This window comes from Microchirus variegatus (assembly GCF_963457635.1).
Source record: "Microchirus variegatus genome assembly, chromosome: 20".
Lineage (NCBI taxonomy): Eukaryota > Metazoa > Chordata > Actinopteri > Pleuronectiformes > Soleidae > Microchirus > Microchirus variegatus.
The window spans coordinates 21,136,593-21,157,984 of record NC_139821.1 but is presented as its reverse complement, the minus strand read 5'-3'; the positions used below and the strand labels follow the sequence as shown (position 1 = coordinate 21,157,984).

The window sequence follows — 21,392 nt, the reverse complement described above, 5'->3', positions numbered from 1 at the left end:
TATAACCGACTGTTGGAGAGGAAGTCGTTGTGTAAAAGGGAAAACTGGGCCGATTAGAGAAACTAAATAGAAGTCAACAGTTTAAAAAATGTACAGTAAACAGTGATTGCTATACACATCGTTTTCCACCAGGGTTTTACTCTCCACCTCGCTTACTGTGTCTTCCTGTTGTCTTTTATAGTCCTGCGATAAAGAGCAACTCGGAAAGTCTAAGATAAAAAACAACATTAATATCCAGAGGCTGTGTTCCTGATTTTCTGGAAAAACTGCACTATCGAAAGAGAAACTAGTCCTGAAGAAAAACTGCTCTTATCTTTAACAAAGCTGACGTTTCTTGAAAGACAGGTTGCCGCTGACTTGTTGCTTATTTTCGTCCATTCTGACCTTTTTTTAAACTCGTCATTTTCCTCTTTAACGGCGAGGTGCACTACTCTGACTTTATTTGTCTAATTGAGATGAAACGGAGACGTGAAGGGGAGTGCGTTTGGTTGTAGAGAAATGGTCTAAAAAGCAGGAAAGAGTCATTTGGTTAATTCGATTAAAACGCTTGGCAGCATGCATCACATTTACTGTTCTCAGGAGACAGCGAGACAGGCCAAGAGCGGATGTCGGATGGTAGTTTACTCCAGTCAAATCAGCACGTATGGATTTTTGTGACATGTTTGCATTTTAATCGAATCAAACGTCCCACAAAGTACATCACTATTACAAGTGCTTGTGTGTGTGTGTTTGTCAGGACCCAAAGCTGCGGGACGTGCTGGGCTTCGGTAAAGGTGACAATGGAGAAGGGAAGCTGGTCACTGTCGTCCACGGCAACGACCTGGTCAACATCTCCTTCCTCAACTTCCAGGCAATGCAGGAAGATACAGCCAAGGTAACCATGGAAACCAGCGTCCAGTAATCCATTTGAATAAATTATACTTTCATACCTTACTCCACATGAGATTTTTGATTAGTTCATTTGCTATTTTGATGTTTAATGGATTATTTCCTCTTCTTTTCAGGGCGTAGCGGTTCACTAAACCCACGATTCGGTTCACACTTCGGTTTTTGATTCACTGTTCGGTTTAAACATCGGTTTTTAAAAACATGCTGAAAATCCTCAAGAACATGAACATTACTCATATAAAACTTCTCTTTAGACCAAAATATACACTTCTATTAATCTCCTAACTATCCAGGAATACAGAAACGTAAACATATGGCTTAAAACCAGTCTACATTGTCTAAATACATAAAATAAAAATGAAAAACTTATTACTAGTATACTAGTCTGAGGTATAACAAAAATAAATTTGTTTTCTTAAGACCAGTCTACATTTTCAAAATCTATCTAAGGTCCGATTGATTTCAAACTTGACTGGTGTCTTGCTTCAGGCACGACTAAGTGCAGTGTCAAGTTCTGACGTTCTGTGGATAAGTGATGCAAAAGATAGCGGTAAAAGAAGCATAAAGATCATAAAGGTAGCGGTAAATGAAGCATACGCTGTCTTTCAAGGATTTCGCCGCTCTTGCTGCTCTACTGCCTCACTCACTCACACATCGCTGCTGGGATGAGTTTCCTAACTGAAGTCCTTTTGAACCGAGGTTTTCTGTTTCGGTTCAGAACCGTTCATTCTGAACTCCTACTCTTTTTTCGTGTGTGTTGTGAATAGAAACTGTTGCTCTTAACTTTGACATCAGCTGTTTTACATCTCTGTTTTATCCTGTCGTCGTGTTTCCAGATTTGGACGGATGAGCTGTTCACTTTGGCCACGAACATTCTTTCCCAGAATGCATCGCGGAACACCTTCCTCCTCAAAGCGTAAGGAGCGTGTGTGTGTGTGTGTCTTATCCAAACAGCTGCAGACTTTGTGAAATCCTGATGTTTCATCTCTTTGTCTTCTGTGTTTCAGGCACACAAAGTTAAAGTTGCAGGTGAATCAGGACGGGAAGATTCCAGTGAAGAAGTGAGAAAACGCAGAAATCACAGACACTTCTTCTTTCCTTTCCTCTGCCTCACTTTCACTTTCTCTCATCTCTGTTTTTATGTTGAGCCAAACCATAGGATGATGATGGAAGGTTGTAATGAGTCTTGATTAAAAACTCTGAGAGTACTGACTTTCTCTCTCTCTCTCTCTGTGTGTGTGTGCCAGCATTCTCAAGATGTTTTCAGATAAAAAGAGAGTGGAGACGGCTCTGGAGCAGTGTGGCCTCGTCAATAACAGGGTAATCATACAAAACGCGGCACAAACGGGTTGAAAAGCTGCAACTTAGCATCTCAGCCTAAGGTGACAATGTTACAGAGCATTCTTTACATGCCTCTGTCAGAGGCTTCTTCAGGGGAGAAGCTTCAGAATATAAAAAAGCACATTGTCATTGAAGGTCTGGTCCACGTGGCTGTGGTTGAGTTGGTGAAACAAGGTTCACTCTGTTCATTACTCTTTCGATCAATCGGTGCATTTCTTTTTGTTGTTGTTGTGAGAATCACTTTGGAGTCACAAGACATTTCCTTTTGCACAGAGAGACTTGATTGTGCAAACTGCACCGTCAGCATTTCTTGTCTTGTACTATTATTGCACTCTTGTGCCTCCTGCTGGTCACATGGAAGAAGACAGCTGCAGGTTACCGTGATCACCAGTGTTGCAGGATGCCTTAGAACACTTCATTATTTACCATATAATTACTTTATTTAACAAAGAGGCAGATTCAACACACTTAAAAAAAACTTTAAGAATATATATAAAACAGAACATTTTAAAAGTAAAAGGAGTAAAGGAGTTAAATTTTGAAAATTAAGTAAGTAAATTGGTAAAAGTGGGATTACGTTTCAACATATACAGATTAAATTAATCATAAAAGATAATAAATGAATACAATCGTCAATCTGTCTTAAATAGAAATGTAAAATATTGAAACAGTTAAGATAATAGAATTATAAGATAAATGATGAATGTAAGTTTCTTCAGAAAAGAGGAAATAGTAGCTGCTCTATTTGTTGACAGTTAAATGTGTATGTGATGAAAACACTGTGATGGACACTAATATTATTATCATTAGTTATAGAAATATTTTCTTTTTTTTAATCTTTCCTTCATGTTCTCCCTCCACAGTCCGAGGGATTAAAGCCAGATGATTTCACGTGGGAAGCCTTCCAGAAGTTCCTCGACAGCCTCTGTCTGCGGCCGGAGATACAAAGCATCTTTGAGGAAAGGTATGATCATACTTTCACTAACAAATGCTGACATTTTCCATTTATTTTTTTTATCCCCAAAGTTTTAGAGTTTTCAGTGACGCTCTCTTAAATCCACTTAAATGCACTGTTTTTTTGTTGTTTTTTTCTTTGCTTCAGCGGCTCGAAGAGGAAGCCGTTTATCTCTCTGGACCAGCTGATGGACTTCATCAACCGCAGGCAGCGAGACTCCAGGCTGAACGAGGTGCTGTACCCGCCGCTGAAAAGAGAGCAGGTCCGACAGATCATGGAGCGATTCGAGACCAACAGCAGCCAGCTGGAGAGAGGTGAGGAACTGTGTTCGTACGTCACTCTAGAGTATTTTTAACTTTTCCCTTTGACTTTTTTGGGGGGCTTTCTAAACTCTTCCAGAGTGGATGAAGAGATCATGAATATGTCTGCCTGTTATCATGAGAAATGACCGGGATAGACTCAGCTATTGTATCTGTTTGTGATTTGTGTCTCATGTCTGTCCTCGTTTTGTAGGTTTTTGTAGGTATGACGACTTAAAACCTGGTTAATACCCTATTTTCTCTTAAAAGGGAACATAATATACAAGACTGACATTGTACTCTATTGAAGGAGTCGTGAAACTAGTGTTTTATTTATGGTTTGCTGTTATTATGCTCTGTATTGTTAGCATTTGGATTAACCTCAGTTGTTGTAAACTTGCTCGATAAATAAAATGTTGATTTGAACGGTGGTTGGGACCGTAAACTCCTCAGGAAATTTGTGAGTAGTAGAAACTCATTATCCCATTGGCTTCCATTCAAATGCACTTCTTTTTGCAACTAGCAGAGGCGCCCCCTGGTGGCTATTTAATGTAGTTTTACTTCTTGATTGACTGTGAATCTGACCGGTCACAGTGTCCATGTGTCTTAGTTTTAAGATCTATTAACTGTACATTGATCGTTTCATATAACTTTCATGAATAAAATAAAAATAAATAAAAATGGATAAATTTCCTTCACTTGAAACCAGTGAAGAGAAACACAGGTTGTCATCCATTTAAATCTTGGTCCTGGACCTGATTAAGGCTTTTTCCACTTTCCATCTGGAGTTAAAAAAAAAAGCATAAGGTGAAAATCATCCACATATGTCCTCCGTGGTCGTCTGGATGTGTGCGGGTAAACACCATGGCTACCGTGAGAACGCTGTGTAAGACGATCCACTGTCCTGTGGCTGCACAGACAGAATGACGTCAATTTATTTGTTTGTTTTCCAGTCCTTACCCTTTAAATCAATGTGTCACCATGAGCACATGGAGGCCGGTCTGTCCAGTTAAAACCCGCCCGTTTGTCTCTGTCTCTGCAGACCAGATCAGTTTACAGGCTTTCAGTCGGTACCTGGGAGGAGAGGAGAACAGCATCGTGCCCCCAGAGAGGCTGGATATCATCGACGACATGAACCAGCCGCTGTCTCACTACTTCATCAACTCCTCACACAACACATACCTCACAGGTAACAGCGCAGCACAGGGAGATGAACACAGGTGTGGGATCATTTTGGATTATTTCCAAGGAGCTGCAGTCAAATATTGGGAAATATCAATAAATCAAACTTTATTTATATAACCCATTTCGGTAACATTTTAGATTAGGGAACACATTCACCATTAACTAGGTGCTTACGAACACATAAGTAGCATACTAGCCCTTTATTAGTGATCATTAAGCACGGATTAACAACTTATTCCACATAACCTTATTCTACCTGTATTGCGACACAAATCAATTTTTCCTACATAAGGTGTTAATACGGGTTTAATATTTACTAATAAAGGGCTAGTATGCTACTTATATGCATGTTAGAAAGCACCTAGTTAATGGTGAATATGTGTTCCCTAATTTAAAGTATTACCTACATTTCATGTGTAGACTGGTCTTAAGAAAAGTGCTTTTTATTTACAAGTCAATGCAACTCAAAGAGCTTTGCAGGATAAAAACATAAAAACAAAACAAAAAAACAAAAAAACCCACCGCATGAAACCACGATGGAGAAGTAAAGAAGTGAGTAAAAGAAGAAGTAAGTAGGGGGAGAAGGAAGTGAGGAAATGCTATCGTTGAATTCACAAACAAAAATACTAATCTGTGATCAAAAGAAGGTAAAAGAGAAATTACAGCAAAGAGCCAGGATTCTTAATGGTTTAAAGGATATAATAGAAGATCAGTATGGATCCAAAGCACCAGAAAATTATTATTTAAGAAGTTATGTTGCATGACAGAAATGTGAAAAAAATGACTAAAAGTATTTATTAAGCAATCATCCACTTTTTAATGCTGCAACAGTTTTGTACGATTACAGGAGTCATTGGTCATTTTAAACTTGCGCTTTTGCAAAAGTTAATGATCTATTTTTCTAAATGATGCATTAAAAGACTTTCAGGGGCAATTACAGATTTTCAGTTTGCATCAAGCCCATTGAAGCATGGCTCACCTACACTATCGTTCAAAAGTTTGGTGTCACTTAGAAATGTCTGTACTTTTTTTTCCAATTAATATAACATTAAATTAATCAGAAATACACTCTATACATTGTTAATGTGGTAAACGACTTTTCTAGCTGCACACATCTGGTTTTTAATGGAATATGTACTGTACATGGGTGTATAGAGGCCCATTTCCAGTGTTCTAATGGTACATTGTGTTTGCTAATTGCGTTAGAAGGCTATTGGATGATTAGAAAACCATTAAAAAACCTGTGTGCATATATTATATGCACATAGTTTCTATTCATTTTTCAATTCTTTTGATGAATGAAAGTGTGATTTTTAATGGAAAACACAAAAAAATGGTATAGGTGACCCCAAACCTTTGAACAGTAGTGTACATATGGATCTATCAATCATTGAACACGTCCAGGTCTAATTGCCCCACATTGTGTGTTTTCAGTGGGTCAGCTGACAGGTCTGTCTTCAGTGGAGATGTACAGACAGGTGCTCCTGACCGGCTGCCGATGTGTCGAGCTGGACTGCTGGAAAGGCCGACCGCAGGACGAGGAGCCGTACATCACACACGGCTTCACCATGACCACAGAAATCCCCTTCAAGGTGGGAGTCGCTACGTTATTTTGATGCCATCTTCTTGCTTTTATGCAGGTGTTTACCTGACGGAAATGATATTTCGCTCTAGACAAAGACCAAGTGAGAGGGGATTTCTGCTCCTCCTTCTGTTTGTTGTGCTGTGTAGATGCCCCAAACAAGGCCTTAAATTGTATTAAAATGTCATAAATATTTTTTTCTAACTTTATAATTAAAAATTACAACATAATTGATGTGTAACTATTATTTTAGAATAAACATTTGGGCAAAAGAGACTGTGTAGAAGGCAGATTTGTCTCCACTTTCTATTCTACACTCCCCTGATTGACTGCAACGAACCTCTGTGCCATATTTTGAAATGAGGACATGTTTGTGATGATTGAACCTTTTCCGTCTAATGAGTAAGTTAATATCTGGTTTAATTGTTTTTACATCTTTTTTCCCCGACTGCAGGAAGTGATTGAGGCGATTGCAGAGAGTGCTTTCAAGACCTCGCCGTACCCCCTCATCCTGTCCTTTGAAAACCACGTCGATTCGTAAGTGTGTTTGTCAAAGGATGTGGATATCATAACCGGATTACCGTGCCAAGATCCAGGGCCTGTAATGAAATCTTTACCCAAATGCGGGCGCTGTTGAAATGGATATTTGAGTAAGTGAAGTGAAGTCTCTTCTGGTCGTTTCAGGGCCAAGCAGCAGGCCAAGATGGCAGAATACTGCAGGACCATCTTTGGAGACGCCCTGCTTATCGATCCACTGGAGAAATATCCGGTACAACTGATTTCCTAGGAGGGTTTCTTTACTCTACATTCCATTCTTTTTGTTTTGTTTTGTGGGGCTTTATTAAAGGAAGAAACCATCACACTTTGGATAGGATCTGATAACGTAGCAGATATGCAGATAAGCGCCTGATCTTGATTCTTTTCTAACAATAAGATACTTCAGTTTCTGCTTTAGAAAGCGGAAAAACAACAACTGAAGCTTAAAAATAAACACAAAGAAACAGGTGACAGGTTTCATTCATCCTCTGAAGCACATCTATATGACAGTTTTAGTCGGCAAAGTTGTCCTTTCTCTAATTCTTGTCACATTTTTTAATCGTCTGTTTCTTGACTCTGTGATTGTCATCCTACTTGTGACCTCAGCTGGTCCCAGGTCAGCCCCTCCCTACGCCCCAGGAGATGCTCGGGAAGATCCTGATCAAAAACAAGAAGAAGCACCACCACCACCGACCCTCGAGCGGCGGCAGCATACGACGCAGAGAACTGGAGGAGCAGTCGACACCTAACAACGGTGAGGCCAGACACACACACACACACACCTGTGCAGCAGGAAACGCCTGTATATCATTACTGCACATTGTAAATAACACTTTTAGTCTTTTTAAAGACTTAATATTTTATGGCAATATCACAGTGTATTAATGAATCATCATAATCTGTTTATTTTCTATTCATATTATATTATAGTAAGTATGTGTATATAGTCATGCAGGGTTTCCCCCAGAAAACCAGCTAAGCCCGGTGGTAATTCTCGGGCCCACCGATGGTTGTAAAAAAATAAAATAAAATTAAAAGTTCACAGGAAATGTTTAATTATGACTATTATGTGTTATTGTAAGACATTTATTAACAATACTTGAACACCAACTATAGAGTCTTACAAAAAGACACTCATAAAATTAAATAAATAATGTAAAATAAAAATCACTTAAGTTAAATATTAATTAAATATTAAGTAGTAGTGCAATGGTTATATTTAAAAGTAAAGTAAATCAACATAAATAAAACAAAGGGCCCTTTTATTTCTGCGCACCGCCCCTGCGCTGTTCTTTTCTCCCTCTCCTGCACCGTTCGTTGACAGACGGAGCGCACTTTTCATCGTTTTCACTCCGTGGTCTTAATCTTTGTGAAAGAAGACGCTTTAACGCTGCAATTAAGGGAATAACAGATGAATCAGATGAGCTGATGTCTTTAGTTAACTGCTCAAAGAGCGAGAATGTTCTCTGGTGTGAAGTGAATGTTGCTGGGAGTTCATAATCTGTGCCGCACGCAGCCAAGTTTCACTTTTACGCAGAGACTTTCCAGCGTTTAACAGGTGCTGTTCCACCGTGTTGTAGCTGTGTTTCGACCGCCGAATTATCGGTGGGTCCCTAAATATAACATCTTTATTGACAAGAACGATGTAACTGTAATAATAACGGACTTGATAGTGTGACTTGGGTTTCAATCGGCACCTGGACAAGCGTGCACTGCGCTGATGACATGGAGGAGCGTGCGCTCTTGTTCCCCGGTATAGAAAAAGCCGTGGTGTATAAAAAAAAATCTATCTTAAATAAATAAACAAGCAACGCTAAGGCTTATAATACACTGGGGGAAACCCTGGTCATAGCATATGTGTCATGCCATGGCAAAAGGCCTTATATTTGCCTATGAATTTGTAGTATATAGGTATTATATACTGTATATCATGTTATAATAAAAAAAGACCTATGACCTCATCTTGTGGTAGAATATAGACAGAATATAATAGTGAACATATTAGCCAGCAACATTTTTAGAAGAGTAATAAGTTGAACTTAAATAAATGTATTCTATTCAACATTAAATTATGTGTGTATATATATATATATATATATATATATATATAAAAGCTTGTTTTACAGTTGTCCACATTGTTATTTATTTCTCTGTTTTTAATATTAACAGATTTATTTTGGCACCATATGTTTTTATTGTGAAAAATACACCATTCCATATCAAAACTAGCACCTTTACTTTGAAATTCGTGAATATCTTTATTGCGATATGATATGACGGAATATTGTTGTGTTGTTATTTTAAGCTTATATTGACCTGCACTCATTGACCCCCAGGCCATTTGAGTTTGATACACCTGATTTAAAGTTTAGTATTTACATGGTATACATATTTATAGCATGTTTATGTTGTAGTATTTACAGCATAATGTATGTATTTTGTGTATCCATGCTGACTTGTAGTTTATATGGGTATAAATTGATGATATGCACTGATATTATTTATTTTTAATTTATTTAATGGGACCCCAGGAAAAAAAGCTACAGCAGTATTACAGCTAATGTGGATTCTAATAAACCTAACTTTTATTTATAGGACTAAAAAACACCTCTTTAGAGTTGAAAAGTTCACAAAAGCTGATCATTCGCTGTGTTTGTCGTAGAATCTACTCTGACAGAAAGCGAGAGCGGTCAGCTCCTGTCCAACGGCGAGGAGAAGCTCGCAGAGAGGATGGTCAAAGACTCGGAGCCTCGCAAGTCCATCGGTGGGTTTGAAATCTTAACAGGATAAAGGCTGAGGCTGTGAGCGTGCTGCCCATTTGTGTTCAACTGCTTTCTGTTGCGTCCTCGTCACCAGGAGGCGAGGGAGAAAGCGAGGAGGACGAGGAGGACGAAGCCGTGACCGAGCTGAAAAAGCCAAACAGCGATGAGGTGATAGAAGCGTCAGGAAGGGAGACTGGTGGGTGTTTGAATGTCTGATGGAGCTGACGATTGATGGATGAGCGGCGTGTGTTTGTCACAGGGCACGGCCAGCAGCGAGGTGAACGCCACAGAGGAGATGTCGACGCTCGTCAACTACATCGAACCTGTCAAGTTCAAGAGCTTCGAGGTGGCCTGCAGTAAGTGATGATACATTTAATAACAGCGTATGAGGTTGATTCGTTTTATTGAACGGTTTATTGATTAAAAAATGTTTTAGTTCTTTAACATTTCCTGACATATTAGGGATGGCACAAGTCCACTTTTTCATATCAGTCTAATAAGACCTTTTAACCTATGAAGCTCTTTATACAGCACATTTGTGCCTTTTCGTGCTAATTTCAAAGACAGCTAAAATGCTGTTGCTGATTTTAAGTGGCATTTTTTGTGAAGCATGTGATATAAGCTTTTTTTTTTGAGTATTTATCGGCTCATCCCTATGACATATGACCACATATATCAACTGTGACACCAATAACAATAATGCTAATAAACCATTGCATGAAATTTACTACAAGTAATCACACACATACATGTACACAGCTGTGTACTCTCATATACAGGTATATATACCCACAATATTCTTACGAAAAATATAAAATTGTACTTTACAGGGTACCTGTATTTCCATCTTTTAACACATATATAAAAGAATAAAAGCATGAGAAAAACTTTCTTAATTTTCATCCTTTTTTGTTTCTGTCCATCAGAGAGGAATAAGTTCTTTGAGATGTCCTCGTTTGTGGAAACTAAAGGCATGGACATTCTGAAGAGCTCCCCCACGGCCTTTGTCGAGTATCCTAGACATCTTTGTGTGTACAGTGATTTCACTCTTTGTGTGTGTATGCGTTTTTAGGATGTATAATGCTGTGGCATTGTAAATTTTCAAATTTTTTTTGTTCCTACTTTGATTTTTAACACTCACGACCACACACGCACACAGTGTCATTCCTTAACAACACTCCTCCAGGTATAATAAGAACCAGCTGAGCAGAATCTACCCTAAAGGCACGAGGGTGGACAGCTCCAACTACATGCCTCAGCTCTTCTGGAACGTCGGCTGTCAAATGGTGGCGCTCAACTTCCAGACCCTTGGTTAGTCCTGTTGTTTTCTGTCTCCATTATAGGTTTAACTTTTCCTACTTTTCACGCTTTCATTACTGAACTAAATTACACGTTTGATTAATTTCCAAGAAGCATGAATAACGTCGTTAAGATTGATCATTTAAATGCTTCCTCAGCCTCATAAATAACTAAACACTCTCAAAGGCCAAGTTAAAGCAATCAATCTTAACATTTATCACTATAAATCTCCTTATCTCTCAATTTCCCTGGCATTTCCTTGAACCCTCGCCTATCTAATTGCCATCTCTCTTTTTTATTCCTCTCTTTATCTCTCTCAGACCTTCCGATGCAGCTAAACATGGGCGTGTTTGAGTACAACGGCCACAGCGGCTACCTGCTCAAGCCAGAGTTCATGAGGAGGACGGACAAACAGTTTGACCCTTTCACCGAGAACATCGTGGACGGCATCGTCGCCAACACGGTGAAAATCAAGGTGAGCGCTTTTATTGATTTAAAGGGATCGGTTTAACTGCTCAAGTGTTGATATAATCATCACAGTGAATTTAAATCACCACCAGGTTGTCTCAGGACAGTTCCTGACAGACAAGAAAGTGGGCGTGTACGTGGAAGTGGACACATTTGGACTTCCTGCTGACACAAAGAGGAAGTACAGAACCAAAACATCCAATGGAAACTCACTGGACCCCTTGTGGGATGATGACATGTTTGTCTTTAATAAGGTCACTTTTTTCCCCTCACACTCTTGTCTTTTTTGTCATATTCTGTCCTCAACAAAAAATGAACAGCACTTTATTTTTCTTGTCCAGGTGGTTCTGCCGACACTGGCCTCTCTTAGGATAGCAGTGTTTGAAGAAAATGGCAAGTTTATCGGCCACCGCATCCTCCCGGTGTCGGCCATCAGACCTGGTCAGTGAGCACACTTCACGTGCAATGCATATACAATTTAAACATTTACAGAAATCCTTTTATCTGACCAATCAAAACAGTATTTTATCAACACTATAAATGAGAAATGGTCAGAAACCACAATGCTACCACTTTACTTTCAGAGGATATGAGAACCTGTCAGCTGTGTGTGAACCAGGGAGAAGTTGAAAATGAAATGCAGTTTTTTTGTTTTAGTGCAACCTCAAAATCCAGTTTTTTTTTCTTTTGTAAAACATAATAATAATAATAATAATTCTTCTCATAAATGCACACTTAATTGCTTGGTTTCGATCAGCATTGTTAAACTCAAATGTCCTGGGGGCCAATGAGCATCTAGTCTGGTCACGAGGGGGCGGGTCTAGAGGTAAAATAGTGGGTAAAATCAACTGTTCAGTAAAGTTGTAGAATGGAATAATGTATATGTGATAAAAAAATAAATCTAAATTTAATGGTGCATTATGTAATAAATCTTTAGCAACTGGCCAAAAAATATTTTGCGGACCGCAAATCATGTTCATGTTTTGAAATCATGTTTTGGAATGTGGCGCCCCCTACCACTGTCTACCAATCATTGCAGTCAGTAGAGTCTCAGCTGTCTAACCCTAACCCCGGTTGCCAGTTACATCTGAGCTACAATGGCGGAGAAAACTAAATCTAAATAAACCTCGGTATTTTGAATTTGAGTGTAGTAACAGTTTTTGGCCACATTCTTACATATGGCACCTTTAAGTAAATAACATGGACAACTGTAATTAAAACACTAAACAAGCTCATGTATGTAATTAAGGTTGAATATGATAATATAATATACATATTATAATGCGATAATGTCTTATTTTTAATATAATAAAAATATATCTACATACAACAATCATATTTAGTATTACATTCTATCTCCTTCGTACTTATCTTATATGGTCACATTTTGGTGCATGAAAAGTACTGAATGACTAACTTCCTGTACCTGTTTGCCTCCCTCTAGGTTACCACTACATCAACCTGAAGAATGAGTTAAACCAGCCTCTCCTGCTGCCGTCGCTGCTGGTTTACACTGAGGCTCAGGACTACATTCCTAATGAACACCAAGGTAACGACAACACTCTCCACCGCTGCATATTTCCCACCCCAAGATAAAGCTTCAGCTATTTTGTAAATGCCTTTTGAAGTAATGAATGAATGAGTAGAGAATTAGTATTTTTTGATAAGATATACGCTGGATTATTTCAGCTGTTTATTCACTGCCTTTCAATCAATCAATCAATCTTTATTCCAGACACGATAGCGGTCCATAGAGAATAGAATAAAAAAGATGTCAAACATTTATCTATTAATGAAAAACTCCACTGTGACAGTGTGCTTATCTGTCAGTTTACCATAGCAGAAAGTTATAAAGGTCACTGAACACACTTTTATTCCTAAAAGTGGTAATGATTTTTCATTAAATATCCCCACACTGTATTTGCTGCTTCATTAGGCTGCTTTTTAAATAACATGAAACTAAATCGCTTACTTATAGTTTTGTGTTTTCTTTTATATGAATATTAAGTTATCTAATGTCTGTGTTAAAGTTATCTCTCTGTGACCCTGTGTGTGTGTGTGTGTGTTGTCAGAGTACGCAGAGGCTCTGACCAACCCCATTAAACACATCAGTGAGTTGCACAAGAGAGAGACACAGCTGGCTGTTCTCCTGGAGGACAACAGTGAGGTGAGACCCACACACATCTGTCCCCTGAAAGACAAAAACAACGTTGTCTATGTGTGATCTAAGACCAAAACATGTTCTCTCCCTCTCAGTAATTTGGGTAAATATCAGATTATCACTGTTGCCTCTTTTTTTCCCAGCATGTTCCAAACCAGCCTAAAGATGGAGAGAACAAGAACGTGTGTGTGGTTCCAGTCCGACCTCCTTCGCCCTTCAGCTTCACACCTTCCTCACCTAATGAATCCACTGATATCAAATTACCTCTACCAGGTAAACACACACACACACACACACACACACACACACACACACACACACACACACACACACACACACACACACACACACACACACATTATATCATGGCCAGTGGATTATTATAATGTTATATAATGGATGTGATATCATAACGGGCCATTTAATAAATTGGGTTGCCAGTTTAGTGGCAAAGGTTGCCTAAGGTCTGCCTAACTAGTATGCAACTTTATAATGCAGTAGTTTGGGATTTTTCATTAGTTTTTGTTTTTAAATTAGTTTTTAGTTTTTGTAGATGCTTATTTTGTTTTTATTTGATTGGATTTAGTGTTGTTTTGTGTAAGATGTAGGAGTGTTTGCCAGGTGCATGATTCAAAAAGGTCATAATAAGTATTATAAGTAAAATACACCATTTTAAATATATATTGGGACAGATTAGCAAATTAGCTACATAACATTGTGTTCAACATGCATAGCCTTATGTCCCACATAGTAAACAAAAACAAATTGAAAAAGTTTGAGATTATGAATGAATCTCAAATGCAATCTTTCAAAATTGCAGACAGAAAAAATAAGTGAACCCAAAAAGGCAAAGACAAAAATGAATTAGTTTTCATATTTATTTCACTTTTATTTCAATTTTCATCAAGTCAATTTGAGTTGTCAATATCATATAAATGATAAAAAGCTTGCTAGTGTTGTGTGTCTATGCAAACCTGCTCTGTTATTATCCATGAAGTTGAAATCATGCACTTCATTTTGTCAATAATTATCTTCAGATGCTTTGAGAAAAACAGATGAACACAGTGTGTTCTCACTGTGGTTTGTTGTTGTTGTTGTTGTTGTTGTTTCCATGATGAAGATCCCTAGGAGGATTTTCATATTTCATCATGTTTTTGTTTTTGTATTCTCCGTCTTCCATCTCAAACATGTCTGCTTCTCCTGTATTTTTTCTTGCTCTGCGTGTGTGTGTAGCTCCAAGTCAGAAGGAGGATCTCATAGCCACTGTTCTGACAGGTAAGGTCACCCCACAGCACATCCATTTCCACACTGTGGAAATGGATGTTTCACATCTGTTTTCACATCTAGGTTTCACATTTTCTTAGGGCACTGTATTTTTTTTTATCATTTAAGATTTCCCGTTGGCTATTTCTTCATAATTCACTCTCTTTGTGTGTTCGTCTCGCAGACGTCCAGGTTTACTCTACAGTGGAGCTGAAGGTGCAGAAGAACTATGTGAAGCTGCTGAAGAAACAGAGCAAAGAACTCAAAGAGCTGCGCAAGAAACACCTGAAGAAGGTGCACACGCAGGCACTGAGATTTTGCAGAATTGCATGAAAATTGATGCTTTCACCTTTTGTTGTCTGCTACAGAATGATATTGAGTGTTGTGCGTGTGATCGTGTTCACACAGGTGTGGAATCTGAGTAAGGAGCAGCAGAGTCGCAGCAGTCAGCTTCAGTCCGACAGCCAGAGGAGACGCACTCAGATCGAGAAACATCTGAAACGTAGCATTAGGAAAAAGTAAGGATGAGTTTATAATCTGTAGTTTTTAGTCGGTTAATTAGTTAGCACCTGACCACGTAATCTCTTGTGTTCAGTGAACCACATGAGCCGGTGCAGAGCGAGCTGAAGGCGTTGGATCAGGAGCTGGAGAAGCAGACGGTGCAGCTGAGAGAGTGGCAGATGCAGGAGCTGCTGAAACTGCGGCAAGAGCTTCACGCACTGGAGAGAGACAAGCAACACGTACACCTGAAACAGGTAACAGGTCACACACACAAGTACATGCCTGTGTGTGTGTGTGTGTGTGTGTGTGTGTGTGTGTGTGTGTGTGTGTGTGTGTGTGTGTGTGTGTGTGTGTGTGTGTGTGTGTGTGTGTGTGTGTGTGTGTGTGTGTGTGTGTGTGTGTGTGTGTGTGTGTGTGTGTGTGTGTGTGTGTTCTTGTACTTGCGGCATACTGAGGACCAGTGAGGGTTTTTAACCAACAAATTGAGGTCATTTTTACAGAGTGAGGACATTTTGGCCGGTCCTCACTTTGTTTTCATTGAAATCACTTCCTAAGGTTGCTATAACATGCTATACTCAATTCGTCAAAAAAAAAAATTTGGGACGACATAATATAGTATGACTTTTTTTGTGAAATTTTGGACCAATTTTTTTTTTTTCAAATTTTGGACCAAATTTTTTTTTCAAATTTTGGACCCAATTTTTTTGTTTTCAAATTTTGGACCAACATTTTTTTTCTAAAATTTGGACCAACAATTTTTTTCCAAATTTTGGACTAACAATTTTTTTCCAAATTTTGGACCAACAATTTTTTTCCAAAATTTTGGACCAACAATTTTTTTCCAAATTTTGGACCAACAATTTTTTTCCAAATTTTGGACCAACATTTTTTTTAGTAGCATAACATAGTATAGCATGACGGGTTTTTTTTTTCACATTTTGGACGACATAGTATAGTATGACGTTTTTGTCAAATTTTGGACCAAAAATTACAAAAAAAACCAAACATCTAAAAAGTTTTCGAGCCCTTTTTGCTCTGGGGCTCCACCTGCAGACATTTTATGGTACTGCAACCAGTAGTTCTTTGTAGATGTCATTCATGAAGTAGATATTTGTAATTGTGTTGATTTATAAAGTGGAAATGCTGGTCCTCAGTATGTGGCAAGTACAAGAATGTGTGTGTGTGTGTGTGTGTCTTCTTGTACTTGCGGCATACTGAGGACCAGTGAGGGTTTTTAACCATCAAAGTGAGGTCATTTTTACGAAGTGAGGACATTTTGGCCGGTCCTCACCTTTTTTCATTGAAATCACTTCCTTAGGTTGCTATAACATGCTATACTCAATTTGTAAAAAAAAAAAAAAAAAATCTAACTTTGGACCGCATAGTATAATATGACGTTTTTGTCAAATTTTGGGTAAAAAATGTTTCTTCTAATTTTGGACGACATAGTATGGTATGAGTTTATTGTCAAATTTCGGACCAAAATGTTTTTGTCAAATTTTGGACCAAATTTTTTTTGTCAAATTTTGGACCAAATTTTTTTTGTCAAATTTTGGACCAAAATTTTTTTGTCAAAGATTTGTTCAAATTTTGCACGACATAGCATAGTATGACGTTTTTGTCAAATTCAGGACCAAAAAATTTGGGTCAAATTTAAAAAAATTTTTTGGTCGACATAGTATAGTATGACGTTTTTGTCAAATTTTGGACCAAAAATTTTGAGTAACAATTTTTTTTTTTAATTTTGAACGTCATACTTTAATATGATGGTTTTGTCAAATTTTGGAACAAGAAAAAAAAAAATCTAAAGAAATGTCCAGCCCTTTTTGCTCTGGGGCTCCATCTGCAGACATTTTATGGTACTGCAACCAGTAGTTCTTTGTAGATGTCATTCATGAAGTAGATATTTGTAATTGTGTTGATTTATAAAGTGGAAATGCTGGTCCTCAGTATGTGGCAAGTACAAGAATGTGTGTGTGTGTGTGTGTGTGTCTTCTTGTACTTGCGGCATACTGAGGACCAGTGAGGGTTTTTAACCATCAAAGTGAGGTCATTTTTACGAAGTGAGGACATTTTGGCCGGTCCTCACCTTTTTTCATTGAAATCACTTCCTTAGGTTGCTATAACATGCTATACTCAATTTGTAAAAAAAAAAAAAAAAAAATCTAACTTTGGACCGCATAGTATAATATGACGTTTTTGTCAAATTTTGGGTAAAAATTTTTTCTTCTAATTTTGGACGACATAGTATGGTATGAGTTTATTGTCAAATTTCGGACCAAAATGTTTTAGTTAAATTTTGGACCAAATTTTTTTTGTCAAATTTTGGACCAAATTTTTTTTGTCAAATTTTGGACCAAAATTTTTTTGTCAAAGATTTGTTCAAATTTTGCACGACATAGCATAGTATGACGTTTTTGTCAAATTTTGGACCATAAATTTTGAGTAACAATTTTTTTTTAAAATTTTGAACGTCATACTTTAATATGATGGTTTTGTCAAATTTTGGAACAAGAAAAAAAAAAATCTAAAGAAATGTCCAGCCCTTTTTGCTCTGGGGCTCCATCTGCAGACATTTTATGGTACTGCAACCAGTAGTTCTTTGTAGATGTCATTCATGAAGTAGATATTTGTAATTGTGTTGATTTATAAAGTGGAAATGCTGGTCCTCAGTATGCAGCAAGTACAAGAATGTGTGTGTGTGTGTGTGTGCTTGTGTGTGTGTGTGTGTGTGGGTGGGTTACAAAATACAACCTCGCAATATGGTACCCGTCAAAACGCAACCCATGTTGCATATTTCATCAAAATCAACAGGAGAACGAAACAGTTGTGCACATTCTGAATGGATGTCATCATTACAAGGGACTGTATGTGGTCATGACCGTTTGGTTGACCTGGTTACAAAAGACCTGGGAAAAATAAATCAAGGACATGACTGTAAGATCTTTAAGCATACTGCTGTTGAAATGAATTGTTCCATCACAATGTTCATGACAATGACTATTTTAAAAACATAGCAAACACTCCTGACATTGTAATTGTGAATGAAACTCTGAAAAATGGCATCATTATTGAGGTGTGTTGTTGTTTTGATTTGTATATGAACACCTGCTACTACTCTAAGCTACTGAAATACCAGCCACTGCTGCGTCTTATATGTCAACTAGGTTACCAATGTAAACTTATATCTTTAATCTTTGGAAGCTTAGGTCATATCCACAAACATGTGGTGAGAGGACTGAGGTTGGGTGGGTTACATAAGAAAGAAGCCAAAAGATTGGCAAAATGTTGCTCTGTGTCAGCCACCATAGGTAGTATGCGAATCTGGAGACAAAGATGTTTTGTTTACCCTTAAGTGTTTGGTGAAATATTTTAACTTATCATGTTGCTTTATGAATCTAAGACTTGTCAATATTTCTTCCCAAAATGTTTGGATCTTGTTCTCCTTTTTGTAAAATTTGGATCCAAATAAAAGCATTTAAGTGTGTGTGTGTGTGTGTGTGTGTGTGTGTGTGTGTGTGTGTGTGTGTGTGTGTGTGTGTGTGTGTGTGTGTGTGTGTGTGTGTGTGTGTGTGTGTGTGTGTGTGTGTGTGTGTGTGTGTGTGTGTGTGTGTGTGTGTGTGTCTGTGTGTGTGTGTCTGTGTGTGTGTGTCAGAGAGAAGCATCACCGCTGCACACAATGATGTGTTGACATGATGCTCATCTGCTGCGCTGTGCTGTGTTTTCAGGCCGTGCAGAAGTTAAAGGAGACGGCGAACGAATGCCAAGCGGCTCAGCTGAAGAAGCTCAAGGAGCTGTGTGAGAAGTAAGTGCCACTGCTTCACCAACGCGACTTAAGTTTCCCCGCAACCTTTTCTTGACCACACTGGTCTGTGTCTGTGGTCGCAGGGAGAAGAAGGAGCTTCAGAAGATCATGGACAGGAAGCGACAAAACAGCATCGTCGAAGCAAAGAGACAAGACAAGGCTGAAACCTGGCAAGGCTGAGCTCGTCTTTGTTCACTTGTTGAGATCATTTAGAGAGAGTCACTCCTCCATTTTTGATCTCTAATCTTTTTCCTCTTCACTCTGCAGGGAACTGAACGACATCAACAAGAAACACATTCAAGATTCTGTCGCCTTAATCCTCAGGGCAAGTTCCCACTTAATCTCATTCATAGCACATTTTCCTGCTCCTGTCAACACCTTTTAAAGCGCTCATCTTGTGGATTCACTACTTTCCCCTTCCCTCCCTCCTAATTCTTATTCATTTCACATGTTTTAACGCTGAATTCTCCCTCCCTCTGCAGCTGGAGGAGGCTCAGAGCAGGAGACAGGAGAAGCTGATGCTGAAGCAGCGGGAGGTGCTGCAGCACATAGACGACGAACTGCCACAGGTGAGCGTCTCACAGAAATGCCACCAAGACTTTGATTTAAGGGAAGTTTATCAACAATAATAATTTAGTTTTTATTTGTTAATAAACTGCTGTGTTTGCCATTTGTGTACAGTAGCCCTGAATGGACAAATCAAACACTGGCTCCAGGGAGAGCTTTTTATGTTTCTGTGTTTCTGAAGGTCAATAATAGTGTCACATAAAATTATAATGCAACTTTATTTTACACAGTGCCCTTTAAATGTATTCTTAAATGTGGAGTGTGTAGGAATTAGTGACTACAGTGGCCTTTGCATACCAAAAATGATGTTTTTTTTCCTCCTTTGCATAGTATGCTTCCACTTATTAACCTGAAACACGTTTACTCAAGCTAAAATGTGGAAACGGACGTATAAAGTGGATTCTAAGGCGAGGAAAACTGAAATATTTTTTTATTTTAAAGCAATTATACACTTACACAAGCATACTTATAGGTTATATGTTCCATTTCTGCCACGTAACCAATCATAAATGTTACAGAATAGACCTTCAAGACATGATTTTAAACTGAGCTGAACTTTCGTGTGTAATAATTATCATGTTTTGTAAGAAATAATGATTAAATGATATGATTTAAACCCCCATTGCAACCCCCACTGCAGAATTAAAGAAGACACGATCACTCAGTATTTTCCATGTGTAGTCAAGTGTGCAATATTCTCCATTTGTGTTGCCTTTAACTTAAAAAACATCACAGATAAACAGATCAAGAGTTGGGGAATCTTTCTATAAACTGAACTAAATAGGCTTTGAGAACAAAGTCCATTCAAGTGTTGGTGAACACATTATCAAACCACTGAAACCCGTGTTTTCTCTGCAGCTGAAGTCTCAGTTGCAGCGGGAACTGGAGGAAGAGTACCAGCGTCTTCCTGAGGAGATCTGCCAGCACCTGCAGCTGGAGCTCCAGAACAAAGGTCTCCAGAAGGACGCGCTCTTCTCGCCCTTCAACCACAGCAGCTCCAGCCCCAGCTCCGGCTCGGGTCCTCCCTCCAACTGCTCCACGCCCTCCAACCCGTCAACGCCCAAGCGGAGCCTGTGGAACAGGAGCATGGACAATAGCACGGCGTCGTTGGCCGACTCCACCTCGTCGTCCACCACTCCCGTCCAATCAGAGGCAGAAATGTCCTTCAGTTAAAAATCACTAAATTTATTTTGTGTAAAAAGGAAAAAAATGCATACATTCAACCGGGGTCTATAATGATTATAATGTGGGATAGTAATGATATAGATTATTTACTAATTTTATTCTTTTTATTACAGACTGATTTGTTTGTCTACAGAGCTATATTATTTTTTATGTTGCAGTTTTTTTTGTCACACGTGACACATGATGCCTTTCGTTGGAAGATTTCTGAATCATAACCAAATGTTTGTTTTTTTACATTTGCTTCTTCTTTGTTTGTTTGTTTTGTCCTTTCATACCTTTTTATTTGCATCATCCATCCATTTTGTTCTGGTCGCTAAGCTTTGCTACAGTTTTTCTTTTTTGAACTGATTACCAAGAGGGTTAGAAAAGCTACATCCAACCCATAATAATAATAATAATAATATTAATGGTTTCACAGTCTAGATCAGGTTTACAGACGTTATTAATCCAGAAATGAGTGTCAAGAGTGAATGTGAAGGGAAAACGAGTGAATTTGGAACCAGATTTTTAAAGATCTCATATTTAAAGTTTTATCTGTAATGTCAGCAGATGTCCACTAGGTGGTGCTGCAGCCTTTGTGGTTTAAGATGCACC

At 38.4% G+C, this 21,392-nt stretch overlaps 1 protein-coding gene across 1 annotated transcript in view; it reads left to right on the top strand.

The window, feature by feature from the left end:
• The window catches only part of plcb3 (phospholipase C, beta 3 (phosphatidylinositol-specific)), a 53,880-nt gene extending 32,948 nt beyond the window's left edge, over nucleotides 1–20,932 (top strand). The window contains exons 5-35 of the mRNA XM_083906833.1: nucleotides 737–874; nucleotides 1,725–1,804; nucleotides 1,896–1,949; nucleotides 2,136–2,208; nucleotides 3,093–3,193; nucleotides 3,332–3,498; nucleotides 4,526–4,672; nucleotides 6,103–6,260; nucleotides 6,705–6,787; nucleotides 6,935–7,019; nucleotides 7,394–7,541; nucleotides 9,450–9,551; nucleotides 9,644–9,717; nucleotides 9,809–9,905; nucleotides 10,476–10,560; nucleotides 10,736–10,860; nucleotides 11,169–11,323; nucleotides 11,409–11,570; nucleotides 11,658–11,757; nucleotides 12,761–12,865; nucleotides 13,389–13,483; nucleotides 13,621–13,750; nucleotides 14,711–14,752; nucleotides 14,925–15,034; nucleotides 15,149–15,258; nucleotides 15,336–15,495; nucleotides 18,970–19,046; nucleotides 19,130–19,216; nucleotides 19,314–19,371; nucleotides 19,529–19,615; nucleotides 20,472–20,932. Of these exons, the coding sequence (XP_083762959.1) occupies nucleotides 737–874; nucleotides 1,725–1,804; nucleotides 1,896–1,949; nucleotides 2,136–2,208; nucleotides 3,093–3,193; nucleotides 3,332–3,498; nucleotides 4,526–4,672; nucleotides 6,103–6,260; nucleotides 6,705–6,787; nucleotides 6,935–7,019; nucleotides 7,394–7,541; nucleotides 9,450–9,551; nucleotides 9,644–9,717; nucleotides 9,809–9,905; nucleotides 10,476–10,560; nucleotides 10,736–10,860; nucleotides 11,169–11,323; nucleotides 11,409–11,570; nucleotides 11,658–11,757; nucleotides 12,761–12,865; nucleotides 13,389–13,483; nucleotides 13,621–13,750; nucleotides 14,711–14,752; nucleotides 14,925–15,034; nucleotides 15,149–15,258; nucleotides 15,336–15,495; nucleotides 18,970–19,046; nucleotides 19,130–19,216; nucleotides 19,314–19,371; nucleotides 19,529–19,615; nucleotides 20,472–20,786 (3,510 nt within the window). The 3' untranslated portion in view covers nucleotides 20,787–20,932. The remainder of the gene's footprint in view (nucleotides 1–736; nucleotides 875–1,724; nucleotides 1,805–1,895; nucleotides 1,950–2,135; nucleotides 2,209–3,092; nucleotides 3,194–3,331; nucleotides 3,499–4,525; nucleotides 4,673–6,102; nucleotides 6,261–6,704; nucleotides 6,788–6,934; nucleotides 7,020–7,393; nucleotides 7,542–9,449; nucleotides 9,552–9,643; nucleotides 9,718–9,808; nucleotides 9,906–10,475; nucleotides 10,561–10,735; nucleotides 10,861–11,168; nucleotides 11,324–11,408; nucleotides 11,571–11,657; nucleotides 11,758–12,760; nucleotides 12,866–13,388; nucleotides 13,484–13,620; nucleotides 13,751–14,710; nucleotides 14,753–14,924; nucleotides 15,035–15,148; nucleotides 15,259–15,335; nucleotides 15,496–18,969; nucleotides 19,047–19,129; nucleotides 19,217–19,313; nucleotides 19,372–19,528; nucleotides 19,616–20,471) is intronic.
• Nucleotides 20,933–21,392: the final 460 nt, after the last annotated feature.